We start from the raw sequence: 16,749 nt of genomic DNA, 5'->3' as shown, positions 1-16,749 counted from the left end.
CGGTCCTCGGGACACCAGACCACTGTTTCTCGGATTTACACATTTAAGGGAAATGAGGGAGAGGACACATGATGTCAAGGATTCTTGCTTTTAAACTTCATTGTGTCCATTTTCTTCCGGGGCTTCTTGGTTGAGACACTAGAACACACTTACGAATGACAATAAACGCATATAGTCATCCCCATAAACCAATCCACCAGTAAAATAAAGACAAAACATTTATTTATAATAAGCAATGGGTCAAGTGACAATTTTTAAATTCATTTTTATTATGTTTTATTCATTTTTAGAATCCACTGTGCGCATGCTTAGCCTACCCCAGAAAAGGAAGACAATAAAATACCATCGATTTGAGAAGAACAAAAGACGTGTAAAAAGAGATTCTACGGCATAAATAGGCAGTTTCATGTTGTTGGAAGTCGTTAATTACTACGTCAACATCATAACATGTAAGTGAGAACAGTTAAAATTGCACCATTTAACTTAAAAACTATACAGCTGCCAAGGTAATTGTTAATGACAATATCCTAACAATAGAAACATAAGTTTCACGATAATTATTCCACAAAGAAAGGAGACTAGTTTTAACACTATCGGACTCTCCGAACATCAGGTAAAAAGTAGAAATGCTACTTGACCTTCGACTTCCCGAAGTACTGTGGTCATCACATTAGGTGTACAGTCATGTATCTAGTCCCAGTCATGTATTCTACTCCTTCATAGGGTGACAGATGTTACAATTCGACTTGACTAAAATGTCTCCCATGCAAACACACTTACTCCTCATCATTGTCTGTTTTATTTTCCTTATTCATTCTTGGCCGTTTTCACACACACGCGCACGCTCGCACACACACATCCGTTCTATATTTGTTTTGCCTTGTCGCAGTCTTCGCCGGCTGACTGTGCCCCGGACGCCTGTTCTTTCTCCCGTTTCTCTTTTTCGATCTGTTCTTGTTCAGACTTGCTGCTTGGAAACTTGTCCTTGTTGTTTTCTTTTTTCCATTTCATGCGTCGATTTTGAAACCAGATTTTGACTTGTCGCTCGGTCAGTCCCAAAGCATGTGATACTTCAATCCTTCGCTTTCGTGTCAGGTAGGGATTGAAGAGAAACTCTTTCTCGAGTTCGAGCGTCTGGTAGCGGCTGTAGGTCTGGCGGCCTCGCCTCCGTCCAGCAGCTACTGGCAATAAAAAGTTTACAGATGTCAGAGAGGCAATGACCCCACCATCATTTCACAATCAGGTTATTGACATGAAACCTTGTTGTCTAAAAAGGCAACTTAAACCACAGCAAAATAAAAGAAATAAAAAAAAATTAAAAAAAAGTCCAAGTGAAATTATAATCTTCGATACACATACTGTACTGCAGTTAGATGCAGTAACATTGTTAGTTTATAGGTAGGCTTTTAGTATACCCTGGAGACTCTTACCAGGATAACAAAGTAACAAATGTAAAAGATGCATGGTTAAAAAATAAAGTTACTTTAATGTTAATACACTATTAGTCACTAATGAACAATATTAAACACACAGTAGAGTCATTAAAAAGCAGTCTTTTCCATTTCACATTTTCAAAAGATTAGGTAAAGCCATGACATAACCATTGTGACATAACCACTGTAGTGAAATAAACCCAAGCCTCACTGTAAGTCGTTGAAGGCTGCAGTAAAACTTTGACCTGGGTGAGAAGTGAGAGATCAGCGGTGGGACAAAGTGTCACACATGGAAACAGAAACCAGAGAAGGGGCTATTCTCTTGCTCTCTTCTCTTCCTCTCCCACTCTTCTCTCTTTCTATGGCGGGGTCATTAAACTGTAAAGTGATTCACAAGTTTTGAACACCATAAAACAATAAAACCCGCTATTGTCCCCCCTCTTGTGCACACAGGAAATGCTCCCCTAAATCTAAATTGCACTGAGGCATTTGTGGGTCTAACTTAGGTTTGTGTCACTCTCACGCCAACAACACACAACGCGAGTTAGCAGGGTTTTCTGTGTACCGAAGCTCACCTTGAGGTCGCATCCACGGGAACAGCTGTGTGGGCGACGGACTCTGCTCTGTGTTGTCCGTCTCGTCACCGATGCCCCCAGTGGCGAGCTTGCAGTCGCTGTACTGAACTAAGTCGGCGTCTTGAGCACCGAAAAGAGTTTGCCTCTGGAGAGCATCGTAACCATAGAAGTTACCCGGCTCGCCGTGACAAGTTACCGCACATGGACTCTGCTGGTAGGGGGATGCGGAGAGCGTGGATGCGCCATGGTGGTAAAACTCCTGAATCTGAGGGGCATGCTGGAAAGTGGCCCCGGTGCCTGGACCGTACACGACGGTGGGTCTTGTCCCCAGGTCCTGAGCAAAACCGCACTCGTAATAGTTCGGTCGTAGAGCGTCTCCACTTTTGTATTTAGTGAAGAGAGAGTTGACGAAATAGGAGCTCATCTTTTGACGTTGTTGGTGCTGATTACGTTCAAGAGTTTGCTTTTTTATGTGCTTGTATCAGCGAAGTAGCTATGGAGAGTGGTCAGTTTCGCCGTTACTGAGGTAACAAACAGTACCACAAAAAGCGATGATCTCCAAATAACTGAATGACTTGAGTTTTTATACCTTTGCTAAAATAACTTCTCTACAGCCCAGCTATTTAGCTTCCATTGGTACGTTTCCGCTGTAGAGTTCCAGCATCACAATTCCGTCGAAGGGTGCCAGTCCCCAAGCAGTTTTCTGTGATTTACTCGACTGCAAATGAGAAGTTTCATATTTTGCCTTGAGTTTTCACGAAAATGTATATCTGCATCTATTAACAGATCCTCATCCCATTGGCTTTTTGCATCCCCACACGGACACCGCTCTGCGCGATTCTGATATGAAGGGAGTGAGAGAATGAAAAAGAGAGAAAAAAGCGAGCAAACACTCAGAGAGAGAGAGAGAGAGAGAGAGAGAGAGAGAGGACGAGGGAGCAGGGGATGGGGGGGGGGGGGGGTGGTTGTGCACATTAATATGTTCAAGCGGGCAAGTTAATGAGAAATCTGCCGCTTTGCATCAGATCAAGTGCATAGCCTGTACCCCTCCCCCACTCAACTTATCCACACCAAAGCTCCCTTTGAAAGATTGGTGATGTTCATCACAGGCAACCTAAAGTCATGCACGTTTTGTCGTTAATTTCCTAAATCTCTAACGAGGTCCAGTGTCGTCAGGCTCAGGCTCTAGACGCCAAATTTCAAAAGGCACACAGATTTAATTGGAATCAGTTTTAACACGTAATATAAACCTCAGCCGCCTTTAAACTTGACAAAACATTTTATGAAATCGAGGCGCGGATTGGAAATAAGCGAGGCATATTTATGTATATTTTTATAATCGTTGACGACTTAAAAATATTTTACAGATATAACGATGTCGAAAAGGACCTGCACGTCAGGCATAATGGGAAATGTTGTTGTAAATGGCTTAACAAACTATAAAATGCATTAAACGCCCCTACTGTTTGTTGTTGACGTAAGCATCAAAAAAAGCTGTTCGTTTTTATGAGGTTCCACGACCATGCTGTAAATGCTTCACACCGAATTTTGTCCTTGCAGAAATATTGAGTCATTTAATTTTCATTTTAGTTTTGTTTTCTATATGGTTTGCCATTGTTTAACATGAGACAACATGATTCACATTTTCCTATAAATTCAGACGGGTGAAAAGTTATTTAATTGCCTGATGGTAAAAAGCATATATATATATATATACAAAATGAATTATGAAGAATAAATAACTTAAATAAATGATTTGTAACTCCTCTGAGTTTTTCTGAGTTTCTTATTATAATTTCGTTCTAATTTGAGAAAAAAAAAACTGGCTGAATAGTTTTTCGTACTTTTTCAAAAAATAAAATGTTTAAATATTAATTTGCGTCTATAATAAATTACTTTAATTAGTTTTGGAAAGAAATGTCTTCTCCAAAATAATCAGTTCGGTGACAATACCACTAATCCTATTTAAGATGCATAATAACTAGACGGAGTGTGATTTGTTTTTCAACACAATCATTTTGCACAACGTTAATGTTTCTGTATTACGGGTTAATCGTCAGCGTTACAGTCACGCAAATCTTATCCTACACTTAATAATCTTTCAACAGTATTTCTTTCTCTTTACAAGGACAAAGAGTTGTCTTCTCCGAGAATTTTACTCTGCGAAACGTAAAAATCGGTAATAGTTAAACGTAGCATTTTTATACTACGTCTGATGTTAACACAAAAACAAGATGATTAGAGTGATAAATATTCTTTTGTGAACACTTTCTGTAATGTGACTTCATATGGTAAATATGTGGGTAAACAGTGAATATAATAACATTTTTATTTATTGTGTCATTTATAGTGTTGTCACACAAGTTGCTGTTTTAATTGTTGCTGTTTTCATGTTTCAGTGCAGACGTTCAACTTGGAAACAACAGATTTGTTTTTGTTTTGTTCTCAATAAAAACATTTTCCAACCAAGTTTTCCAAGTTTTGTGTATTGATTTTATATGTTATTTAATCATGTAATTGTCGTATGATTTAAATAAATCATTAATACATCACATCTTTCAAATTCTGGGTTATATATAACAACTTTTATACGTGCTCCATGAATTCCTAATAAGACCCCTTGTCCAGTCTTAACCTAATATTTAATCGAATATTTATATCGAAGTTTTTGTAACCTAAAATTTAAATTGCATTAGTAACACTCTACTTTGTTATACAAATAAATAAATAAATAAATAATTGCATTACTTAGCAACACTACTTTGTTATCCAAAAAAAATTAAATAAATATATCCTGAGGCTATTTCTCTGCATATTTATCACATAGATTTAAGAATTATCTCAAGTTATCTTATTCCGGTGTAACATGGAAACTGTACAAGTCTTCCTTTAGTCAAGTGTAACAGCACATGTCTGCAAATGTTTTAGTTCAAGTGATTTCCGGTTTGGGGGGTTTGGTTCACCAACAGGTCTCTTTTGGATGGAACAACATTGCCATCAAGCGGCAGTTGCGTGTTACTCCAGGAGCAAATTCAGCTGTTATGAGACGGAAGTTCAAAAGCTAATGGTTCTATAAACAACAGACATAAAAGCAGAATGAGCGAATTAATCGCTCAGTAAGTGCAAATTCAATGTTGCAAAGAACTTATTTTAATTATCTATAACAAGCAATCAATTTAAACTGATCCTTATAGGATCTGGTCTTGAGTAGATTTTCGAATTATTTTTCCTTCTTTCTCTTGAAAGTCTTCCTTTAATATTCCATTCACAAACTGCATTATTTCAATATCTGAGATACAGCTAATGTATTCTGTCCGCGCATGAATCGTTACTTTATTGGGTTGCACTCTTTTAATTCCTTTTATGAACAACTACTAATATTACTATTAAATATCTACAATTATTACTATTAGACACCACTAAAATACTACTACTACTACTACTACTACTACTACTACTAGGCCTACTAGTCCTACTTTCCTTTGTAAAGTGACCTTGAGGTCTTGAAAGGCGCGATAGAAATACAATTTATTATTATTATTATTATTATTATTATTATTATTATTATTACAAAGAAAGAAAGAAATGTAATGCTCGTGCGGTTTAAAATTGAAAGTTATTTAATTTCTAATTGGTTACAAATGTTAAGTTGTTAAATGTTTATCTTTGTTTTGTCATTTTACTTTTATAAATGTGTAATTTAGATTTCTGTTTGTCATTTCGAAAGCTTTTTATTATTATTATTATTATTATTATTATTATTATTATTATTATTATTATTAATGCAAGTATTAGCAGCAGACCTGTGCGTTTCCACACATCATGATATTACAATTTTTTTATGTTGATACTTGAACGACTCGGATCTACAGTTCAGCAACTATAACTATGTATTTTCTGTGTTGACATTTAAAACTGAACACCTCGCTGTGTTTTTAGGGAATGCGGTAGGAGAAAGACCCTTTCTAATGGAAAGAACCGGTATTTTGTGGAATGAAATATTGTTCTTTAGCAACCGGCCATTGTATTAGATATCACCAAAACACAATCGGATGTGTGCCCACAGAATGCAAAAACTGAGCCTGGTCCCAAAGGTTGTAAACAAGTTAAATCAGAAATCCTTTTTTGTGGCATTTTATGGCCTGCTATAAGGGCTGTAGTGCGTTCGGAAATGGAACAAAGGGTGGGTGTCGAAAGAATTGGACTCAGGGCTCACATGTGTGGTTGTCCAGATCTCACCAATCTCGACCCCCTACTCTGCAAGGAATCTGGACGACTAAAGAGCAAACGTTGCGCACAATAAAACGACAAACGTAAGAAAAGGGGGCGAAAAAAACATGCTAATGTGATTTACCTGATGCCAGCACAGTGTATATGCCTAAGCAAAATTCTCTGCCTTACTGGTATTAGATTGAAACTAATTTAAACGTTTTTACTTTCTCTTTTCGTAGTGTTTGCTTTACAGCCATTTAGTTCTTAACCTTCAGAAATGTATACCATATAGTTTTATTACAGTCATATTATTTTATTGCGGCACACCACATTGAATTTCTTTCACTTTTTTTATGACAGTCGACTTCCCATTTCCTCTGAACATAGAGCGTACATCCTTTCTGCAGTTTGTTTCCTTTCAAAACACCCAAATAAAGGGCGTTAATGAGTGATGTGGCTAGACTCAAAAAATCTCCTCAACCTTAGAATTACCAGACATAGTTATGCTGAATTAATAAGTATAGATAGTCATTCGTGAACACATCTGTGAGCCAGGACAACTGGCAGTGTCTTCAAAAAATTTTAATCGTAACAGCCTGTTGTATGCAGATCTTATAAAGCTGTCTCCACTGATCTTTCAATGACTGCAAAAAATGCACAATAGCTTGGATCTTAGCTGCCTAACTCTTACGGGAAAATCTTTTTATTTGCCTTTATGGGCAAAAATGAGCATATAGGCTTACAATTTTACAACAAAATTATCGAAGAAGTTGACGCTAGTTTGAAACAAGAACGCAAATCCCAATATGACTATATTTAGCCTACCATCACATTTTTGAATATCTGTTCTTGACTCTTTTCACAGATTTTAGCCTGCAAGAGTTATTGAGGATGTTCGGTGCAAACAGTAGGCTTCGGGTTTTAAATCTTCTTTGAAAGTCTAAAACTTAAACCCACAGACTGAAACACAGACCTTCCCTTATCCCTTTTAGTTTGCATAATTTATCATGCATGGCCTCTGAAGGCTATATAACTTTCTTGGCTATTTGATAAACAGTTTGCATCTGGAGAATGCGGTAGAGCCAGATATAACATAGATATAACTAATATCACGGGGTAATATAAAAAAAAAAATGCGATAAAGCAGCGACTCAAAGCAAATATGAGTCATTGTTATTACAGTAATGCTTTTATCCACATATATCGGCACGTTCTTTATTTCTGATTCAATATGAATGCTGGAGCGCACGATAGCATATTTACAACACATGACTTTCTTAATCAAATGTAGCTAATAAACATGGAACTAGAGTACTGCAGCGTAAAAACAAAGCAAAAGTGCATTAAGAGGACGAGATAAAGATTATAACAGAAACATTCAGGGCATCTGTTGACGAGGATGCGATTTGGCCTTTCTTGTCAACATTTGTAATATCTTTGAAACACCAAACTTTATAAGAAACACAAGAACACAGATAAGAAATCCAGAACATCTTCAAGACAATTTAGCATTGACCTTCATTTCAGCAGAATACATGTGTGTCTTATATGTATCTTGCTAATAGTAATAATAATAATAACAATAATAGCATATTCAAAGATAACACTGCACATAAAACGGGCTGTGCACTAATTTCGAAAGATGACAGAAGCTGTTTATTTGTATTGTGTTAGTGTATCGTTCACCAACCTGCCTTGGAATTGTGTGTCCATAGAAATGACAAGACCCGAGTGTGTGGTCTGTGTAAACTTTTAATTTCAGTCCAGCATCAGCCGTGCAATAGCACAGGTTAACAACAACAAACTAGTGCCCAAAACTATTTAGATGTTGTGTTGACTCGAGTTAAAACAGCTGCATGATCTTCATAATCTTGCGATGCTATTTTGTGACTTACATGAAATGTACAGAGACAATAAGACAATAAAGCGTTGTGTTTTGTGTGCGTGCGTGCGCGTCTTAGAGTGAGAGAGAGAGAGAGAGAGAGAGAGAGAGAGAGAGAGAGAGAGAGGAAGGCAGGGGTAGGATATGTCAAAGGTGGGAAAGAGTTAGGTTAATAGCCACTTACAATTAAGAGTGTTTGCAATTTTAAGATCAACGCGCTCGACATCAGAGTCAAGTCAAACCACAGCGTTACAATTTCTCTGAACAAACCAATCAATATGGAGGAACGAGACAATTAAAAAAGAAAACATCATTGACAATACCAAACAACATAATGAATTCTGGACATACATGGAAAGTGAAAACAAAATGCGAACTTTAAAAGATTACTTCGATCTCCTCTTTCAAGTATATGAAAAAAATGTTTGACACAAAACACATTACGTTTAAAGAAACAAAGCTATTAAAGTATTTACAATAAATTAAAATTACAATCCTAATACCACACATAAAACAGCTTTGAATTAATACTATCTTTTTTCAAAAACACGTTCATAAGAAAACTACACTATAACGAGGCATGCGCAAATTTATGTAAACAACTGAATTCATAATTGCTGCCGAATCTGAATTAAAGGTTGTTATACATTTAATTCTATGGTTACTGGCACATTACAAATATAGTAGGCTACATTCCGAACCAGAAGTCTAATACAAGTTGTTGCTTTTCCTTATGTATTAGTCAGAGAAACAGTTTTTTAAACCATATTTTAAGCAAGCATTATTTCGAGATATTTACCATGAACGCAGAAATGCTCAGGCAATACAACATAGTTCAGCGTTTAAATAATTCATTATTTAAAAGCAGAAGAGCAGAAAATAGAGCAGACTTTGCTTTAAAAAAACAAAAAAAAAACAAAAACAAAACGACAATCGCACAAAGTAAATGTCAAATACATCAAATTGTTTTACTTGTCTCTTACAATAAAAATAATAATCATTATAATTTTGTAAACAGACCTCAGGTTGATACATTTCCACGTGAACGATTGTAGGCCTACAGATAAGCAAATTATTTTATTTTAATTTTTGTTAAAGATGTTTGTTAAATACATTTTCTATAAGCGTTTATAAAAGGAATGATAAACAAGGAATGCAAAACCAGAGAGACCATCTTTACAAAGCATAATATATTCAGTTCCTAGTAACCTTGTTGAACCAGTTCCTTATCACCAGTTTTTATCCCGGTGAAGTGTTTGTTTCTTTCACAAGTCATAAAAAGTAGCTTTCAAGGGAGATATGGCAAGACGTTTTCGCCTCAGTGACGTTTTCGCCTCACCTCTTCCTTACAGTCTGTTAAATGCTGTCAGTTCATACGCATAGTGGTGTATGTGTTTGTGTGTGTGTGTGTGTGTGTGTGAGTGTGTGTGTGAGAGTGTGTGTGTATGTGTTTCTTATTGATGCAGTAAAAACACTATTGCATCAGCTTCCAGGTTTAACAGACACCTTGTAAAAGGCTTGAAATCCAGGCACGAGTCTGCGTTATCATTCTTTCGGCTGGTCCTTATTCATTTTCTTCATTTTCATCCTTCTGTTTTGGAACCAAATTTTTACTTGTCGCTCTGTCAAGTTCAGCAGGCGAGCTACTTCGTGTCTCCGGTCCCGGGTGAGGTACATATTGAACAAAAATTCCTTCTCAAGCTCCAGGGTCTGATATTTAGTGTATGGACATCGTTTTTTCCGGGATGATCGAGCGTGTAACCAGTTGGCCGATGGGTCGTCTGCAAATAAAGTAAAAAACAAGCAATATAAATCATAACGTTAATACAGATTGTAGATTTTAACATGAAACACGTGTTCACAATGCACTCAAAGTCCCAGCCTTATGAATGCCACAAAAATGAAAGAAACGGGCCTAAATGTGCACTCACTTCTAAATGACAGAATACAACACATAGTGAAAATACACAGAAAGCAATGTAATTTCAAAGCATTATTTTAAGATAAGTAATAATATTAATTTAAACTATTATGCTGTTCCACGACCCTTCCGGTTAATAGTGACTTCCTGTAGTAGCATTTGTTTGATTCTATATTTCTCTTTCAATTAAATTAGCAAAGGACTGGTAGAAGAAGAAAAAAGATTGCATTTTCCAACTGAAAGAAGAGTTTAACCATACTGCAACCCAATGTAAAATGTGGTCACGTGAAATATGATTATCTCCTTTTAAGGGATAAATGCGGAGTGAATTATGGAGGAAGAGCATCTCTAACGAGGCGTCTTCTCCCTTTGGTGGTTTGGTCGGGAATGCAGATGGGAATCTAAACATTTTCATTGTGCTACTTTGGGATTATGCACATTGAGAAGTTGAATTTTAAAGCAGCTCGAGATGCATGGTGTATCATGAGGAAATTGATGCCACATGTGAATACCTCCATACCTGTGTCGTGTTTGAAGGTGAAGCATTTCCTTTAAGGATTTCTAAATATCTAAAATATTTTTAATTATTTGTAAATTTCACGTCCCATGCGTAGACACTCTTGCTTCATGCTCCAGACATATACTTGAGTTGCACATCAACTAAGATAGGCTACTCCAAATCTTTTGACGCAACTCAGTTTTAATCAAGATGGAGTGACACGCATCTACAATGATAAATAAGCGCGTCATATCAACTATAGGCCTCGCAGAAACGTCTGGAAGGAATGTATACACTGTGAGACAGGACAGAGACATGATCCCTAACGATGAAACACTAAGAGGATCAGGCTATATGATGAAAATAAGAAAGTGACGTGTGCTTCCATAAGGAAAAATTAATTTAAAAAATGCCCAAATTACACAGAATTTGTACAGTCTAATTTATGGAAATTAATGTGGCCAGGTAATATGAAAGAAATGTTTTCTAAAAATGTGCCTCTCACACTAGGAATGTTAAGATGTCCCAATGAGCTCACATGTGATTAATGGGGATTTTGGTTCCTCTGACAACTTAATAAACTTGGGAGCTGTAACTTTTTTCTTTTCATGGGCAGCAATGAGCACAAAGCGGGACGTGTAACTCCCAACATGCAGTGCCTTTGCCTACAGTTTATTCTGGAATGCCGCCCGGGGTACTACACTGGGTATTTCTATTGCGCACAATTCCATTAGTTCCCATTGCTTCAGTCTACTTCGAGGATTAAAATCAATTTTCGTTTCCAATTCATTCCGGCAGGGTCGAAAACGATGGTTTGTATAAGAACGAACCCCGGGCGTTTAAGATTTTAACTGAACTTGAGGCAATACACAAGCTGTCTTTCTCTGCATCGTTGGAGAAGTACTGGCTCTGGACAGCCTGATGAATCATCCATGGCTCATACTATGGGTCTCCGTTGGTTGTGAGCTAAAATGATTTGATATCATAATATATATTCTATGCACCGACACAAACCTACTCTCTCGCGGCAGTGTTGGAAGTGCTGAGAGAGATCGAAGGCCAGGGAACATAAAGCAAACTCCCAACCAGCCATTTGTCCATTTTCTACACCTATGCATAACTAAGATTTATTTTGTAGTAGTTTAAGTTTTACCCGGCCTTAGCGGTCATATTATGTCATTAGAACACATCTTTATTTCCGAATCTGTAGATAATAAAACAATAGGCTAATAAAATAGGCTTTTAATAGGCTAATAAAACAATTCGCCTATTAAAAACAAATTATTAACGAAAAATTCGTCTATAAAAATGATCATCTGAAAACCGATGAAACGTTAAAATACTACACCTAGCCAAAAGAACTCATGTTAAACATTAGAAGAATATTTTACCCAAAGTGTAATTAAAGGACACTTTGGGGAGCTATTGGGAAAAAAAACTATTTACTGCCGACCTAAAACTGGCGAGTGCACTAAAGTGCAATCATGCACACATAACCGACTCTTTAACGGAGATAGAAAGGGGGGAAAAGACTAAACCAAAAGTGACTTCACCTCAAGAACAAAATAAAGAAGTAACATTGAAGGAAGAGCCTATTCGATAAAGTATATGAAACATATGCATGGCTCGGTAACTATAGGCAAAGCATAATATAAAAAGAGAATGGCTACAAGATCAAAGGATTACCAATATATGGGGGGAAATCGGATTCCATGGCAACATAAAGAAAAACCTACATTTTTGCGAACATTTCGGAATGCAACAAGATCATACTTGGCTTCGTGAGGTGCTTGTGGCTCTCCGTTGCTTTGTTTCAGTTTTATGACAGTATTAAACGCTTTACAGAGTGTTCACTTCCTAGTTTTATAACTTACTTTGATCCGGTCCCTCTTTGTCCTCGCTATCGCACATGTCCTTATTGTCTTCGAATCCGGCGCTGTGACCAGAATTCATCTCCCGTGCTGTAGAGGATTCCAAGATGTATTCATGCTGCCCACCGAGTTTCGGTGGTTCTCCAAGATGTCCCAGGAGCGGCTCCATCTTGACCTGTCCTTGCCCAGGCAGTGGCTCTGCTCTCGGGGCACAGTCGAGCCATGTGCGGAGGTATCGGGTATCCGTGGAAGGCACGGGCTGCGTCGGTATGTAGGGATGGTAGACCGCTGGTAAGCCATTGGACGCGTGGGAACTGAATGGACTCCATGAAGAACTAAACACAGGAGGCTTGGGCTGGAAGCTACAAGAGGGAAACTCGGGATGCTCGACGGATCCCGGCTGTCTAGCGCTGGAGTACTGTACATTGGAGAAGCGAGATGCGTTCGGGTCTTCTCCTTCATGACTTATGATAGAATCGACATAATAGTTGCTTAGAGTTCCAGAAATGGACATTCTCGGACATTATATAACGTACTGTTCATTGAACGAAAAACATGTACCATAAAAATGTGTTTTACTTCCCTCTTCACGGTACTTCTTTCTACTCGCTCGCCAACAAAGTAGAGCCGGGCTGCTATGGTGTGCGCTCCGAGCGAAGTGATTGGTCAGACTTTTTTCGCGAGCCTGATAAAGAGTCAATGGGGTGTAAATCAATCCGCCAACAGGCTGTACGGACCTCTCCTCCTCTTGTGCTCTCTGTATTTCCCCTAGTCTAAATAAATGGTCTTGTTTATGCAATATGCAAAATGGGAGTGTGTCCATATATCTTCAGATATCTACAAGCAGTCGGGAAAATGGCAACTTTAATTATGAAACGTTTTGGCATGTATTAAAATGCATATGCGGGGCAATGAGCTACAAATAAATGAGAGAACATTTTTCTGTGAATGTATGCATTATTCCGTGTTATACAGCGTAAGTGCTGAAGGGGAGCTTGATCATATTTACTTGATAAAACAATTATTGTCAAACATATGACAACTATTATTATATTATCATATGGACGCTTTATCGAGATATTTAACAAGACTACAAATAACTTCACAAATGAAGACAGTGACATGCGCTTGCAAAGTTCACCAAACCATAATTTGTTTATTTTTATTTATTTATTTATTTATTTATTTTCTAAATTATTTTATACTCTCATGTGTTTAAACTTCCAAATCTCCAAGCAGGCAAACCTCTTCCTTCATGGAGTAAGAGGAGTATGTTGAGATAATGAACAGCTTTATTGGAAAATTAACAGTATTTATTTTTTTTCTTAACGAGGGTATTAAACACCACCGTGCGGCAATCCCCTTGTATTTATGGAAGAAACTACTTGAACTTTTTTGGTCCTTTAATACTATAATAAAATACTACATCAGGCAGCTTTGATTTTTATTGGCCTGATATACTGCCTCTGGCGAGGACCGTGAACGACTCCGCTGTAATATTCCAACCAGGCGCTTACTTCACACTCACACACACACATAAAATAAACAAGATTAGTTCTTTTTCACTCTGTTGCTTTATTAAAGTACACAATAGTCCATTCTACGTGCAGCTCATTGCGCTAGAAATTTTAAATTACGATTGGAATAAGGTATCATCTCAGCATTCACTGTCCATCTTGGTCAAACTCAATAAATATTTGACCCCTTCAGAATTTGAATTGAATCAGGGTTATGGTGCCGTTGTGCTTCAGCAACAGGGCCGATAACAACATATATAAACACACAACACATAACAGTGTTCTTGTCACCATTATATTTTTCTGCAATTCATTTGGGGGAATTTTTTTTTAATTTTTATTTTTTTTTATTTTTTTGCGAACCACTCCTACTACTATGCATAAACAGAGCTACATTTGTGCAATAAATTGTACTATAGAGGGAGATAGCTCAGGAAAACCACAAAAAATAATCAGGACATCAAGACAATTACATCAGGAAAAAGCTACAGTTAATTCAACCCTCAACCTAATTTAACAATAAACTGAATTTAAGTTAAAACGTCGGCAGCGCAATGCTACACGTTATGAATATATATATATATATATATATATATATATATATATATATATATATATATATATATGTAATGTGAGAGAGACTGAAAAAATATCTCTGAAAATGTGCATTGAATGCTACATTGTAATTCATTTGGGGGAATGTTTTATCACATAACATGGGCCTATATTCTATGCTGAATAACATACTACGAAAGATATGCCACATACTATCAATAGCTAGTGAAAGTGTATGACGTGACGTACAACAATGCGTATATTGCCTTTATATATAAGCAGTTTCATTAATTTACAGGCGTGTTGTTTGGCATCTGTGGCCACACCTGACCTCAGCAAAGAAATTTTTCATCTATTCCAGTTTAAAGTGAAACATCAACTCGCTATGATTATTTTAGGGCCGGTCACTAAAATACGTCTCAGCACATTAAAACGGTTCTCCCTCATATTTGGCAAACACCAGACTTGTCCTCTGTTGAGCAGGCTCAGTACCATCCTTGTCCACACTCTCTGTGTTTACCTTTTTTTTTTTTTTTTTTTTCTTCCTTGAATGTCTGCAGTTTCTCAACATATCAGCAACAAGGAGATTATCATATCTTTTAACTTTCAGATGTATTGTTAATCACCACGGACGTGATAACTACTAAAGGCCATATGATCACTTAAAGTTCATCAAAAGTGGCCCTTTCGGGAGCCATAATTAATACACAGGTATAGAGACAGTGCACAGTGTCATTCACTCAAACACAAAACACTGCAGTGTAACAAAAGTAGCACTAAAATACTGCAATAAATATTACCTAAACTATATAAAATATTACACAGAACGCCCCAATGTAATTACTGATCTTACAAAATAAGAAGAAACATAACTATCCCTATAAAATACTTATGGGAACGCCCGATTATTGTTTTTCACCATAATTTTCCACAATAGTTTACTGTCAAAAAAGCACATGTATTCACTTGTTAAACATAATATACATTTTTACGTTATGCAGTAACATCATACTTTTTACATAATTTTTTTTAATTTATTTTTTTACAATATTTTACAGTATGCGCCATGTATTGTTAAATATATTATCTTTAAGGTATATGTGGTAACTACCCCTTAACCAGTTAACCAATGTTTTACTGTAGCATTTTTACATTCTTTTACCGTAAAAATTACGGATTTTTTTTTAACTTGTAGCTAAGATTTTATTGACTGGCATTAATGAGATATTGACTGTAGTTAATTGTCGTTGCTCACCATTTTGATCAGCCACAAGCATGCAGGCTGCAAATATTACCAAGCAACATTTGATTTAAATCAACATCAAATGCAACTTCCTTAAGTACTGCACATCAAAACACATTGAAAAGGCCTATGTTTGTAGGACGTTGCTCCAATCAGTTATTCTACAAGGTTAATGCATACTTTTGACCGTGCTGTTTTGTACATTACACTTCTTCTTATATGAAAATGTCTATGATAGAAAATTCTAGTCATTAATAGTGAACGTCTTAACACCACAGGTCCGGGAACGACTGCTTTTTCTCAAATTATCGATCTGTCATTATGTGTATTATGTTTAACAAGAAAATCTAAACGTTACCTTTATAAATACATCGTCCGTTCCTAAATATTAGGAGGTTTGTTTTCATAGGTCGACCTAGGTTGTGATGTTAATTTAGCCTATTATTAATTTAATAAAAATTTCGTCCCTGTGCATTGAAGAGGTAGATTTAAAAAATAATGCTTGGATTGTTGACGACATGTTGAAAATTTCACAATGCAGATTACAGTGATGTATGTTAAAGCCTTAATTAAACTATGGAAATACATAGTATAGACTGTACTGCACACGAGCAATGGTTTTTCCACCCTGTGTTAACTGATGAACTTGTCAGGTAAACATATTTCAATTATCATTAAATGGACAAGAAGAATCGCTTATATGGCCAAGCGTTCATTAAAAATATCTGATATGAAGGGAATACATATATGCTAGCTATGAAGTTAGAAAGCAGTATGTTAAGCTGTAACAGGATGCCAAAAAGACATTTAAAACAAACAGTATTGACTAAAGTAATAAACTAAAACATTGTCTGTACAGAATCGATGATTTTACAGGTTATCAATACTGTGAATGAAGTCGCCACTGTATCCTCAGTGCTTTTTACTGGAGCAATTCAGGCAGTTTCAGGTTCCTGTGATATTTAACCTCCAGCCCAACAACTTGAAACTACCTAAATCACACACCAGCTTGGCCGTATCCGTGTTCAAAGACAAGATCCT

The 16,749-nt window shown here is 36.7% G+C and overlaps 2 protein-coding genes across 3 annotated transcripts; both read right to left on the bottom strand.

The window, feature by feature from the left end:
* Positions 1–205: 205 nt before the first annotated feature.
* LOC127450766 (homeobox protein Hox-B8a) lies at positions 206–2,848 on the bottom strand. 2 transcript variants are annotated; one of them, XM_051715105.1, is made up of 2 exons: positions 2,009–2,848; positions 206–1,181 (listed from the first exon to the last, which is right to left on the bottom strand). In XM_051715105.1, exons 1-2 carry the CDS (start codon positions 2,430–2,432, stop codon positions 865–867), a joined length of 741 nt encoding a protein of 246 aa, XP_051571065.1. In that variant the 5' UTR covers positions 2,433–2,848; the 3' UTR covers positions 206–864. The 2 variants fall into 2 exon arrangements, with proteins under 2 accessions (XP_051571065.1, XP_051571066.1); XM_051715106.1 differs by having other exon boundaries at positions 206–1,178.
* Positions 2,849–7,909: 5,061 nt separating this feature from the next.
* LOC127450765 (homeobox protein Hox-B9a-like) lies at positions 7,910–13,204 on the bottom strand. The gene is made up of 2 exons (XM_051715104.1): positions 12,397–13,204; positions 7,910–9,883 (listed from the first exon to the last, which is right to left on the bottom strand). Exons 1-2 carry the CDS (start codon positions 12,905–12,907, stop codon positions 9,648–9,650), a joined length of 747 nt encoding a protein of 248 aa, XP_051571064.1. The 5' UTR covers positions 12,908–13,204; the 3' UTR covers positions 7,910–9,647.
* Between the last annotated feature and the right edge of the window lie 3,545 nt (positions 13,205–16,749).

This window comes from Myxocyprinus asiaticus, chromosome 13, assembly GCF_019703515.2.
Source record: "Myxocyprinus asiaticus isolate MX2 ecotype Aquarium Trade chromosome 13, UBuf_Myxa_2, whole genome shotgun sequence".
In the NCBI taxonomy this organism is placed as follows: Eukaryota; Metazoa; Chordata; class Actinopteri; order Cypriniformes; family Catostomidae; genus Myxocyprinus; species Myxocyprinus asiaticus.
Note: the sequence above shows the minus strand (reverse complement) of the source record. Positions and strands in the feature narration are given on the sequence as shown.

Coding starts and splice junctions, on each gene's coding strand:
- LOC127450766 (XM_051715105.1), bottom strand. CDS start 2,432: ATGAGCTCCTATTTCGTCAACTCTCTCTTCACTAAATACAAAAGTGGA. Junction 1,182..2,008: donor CCCGTGGATGCGACCTCAAG/GTGAGCTTCGGT, acceptor TTTTATTGCCAG/TAGCTGCTGGACGGAGGCGA.
- LOC127450765 (XM_051715104.1), bottom strand. CDS start 12,907: ATGTCCATTTCTGGAACTCTAAGCAACTATTATGTCGATTCTATCATA. Junction 9,884..12,396: donor CAAAGAGGGACCGGATCAAA/GTAAGTTATAAA, acceptor CTTTATTTGCAG/ACGACCCATCGGCCAACTGG.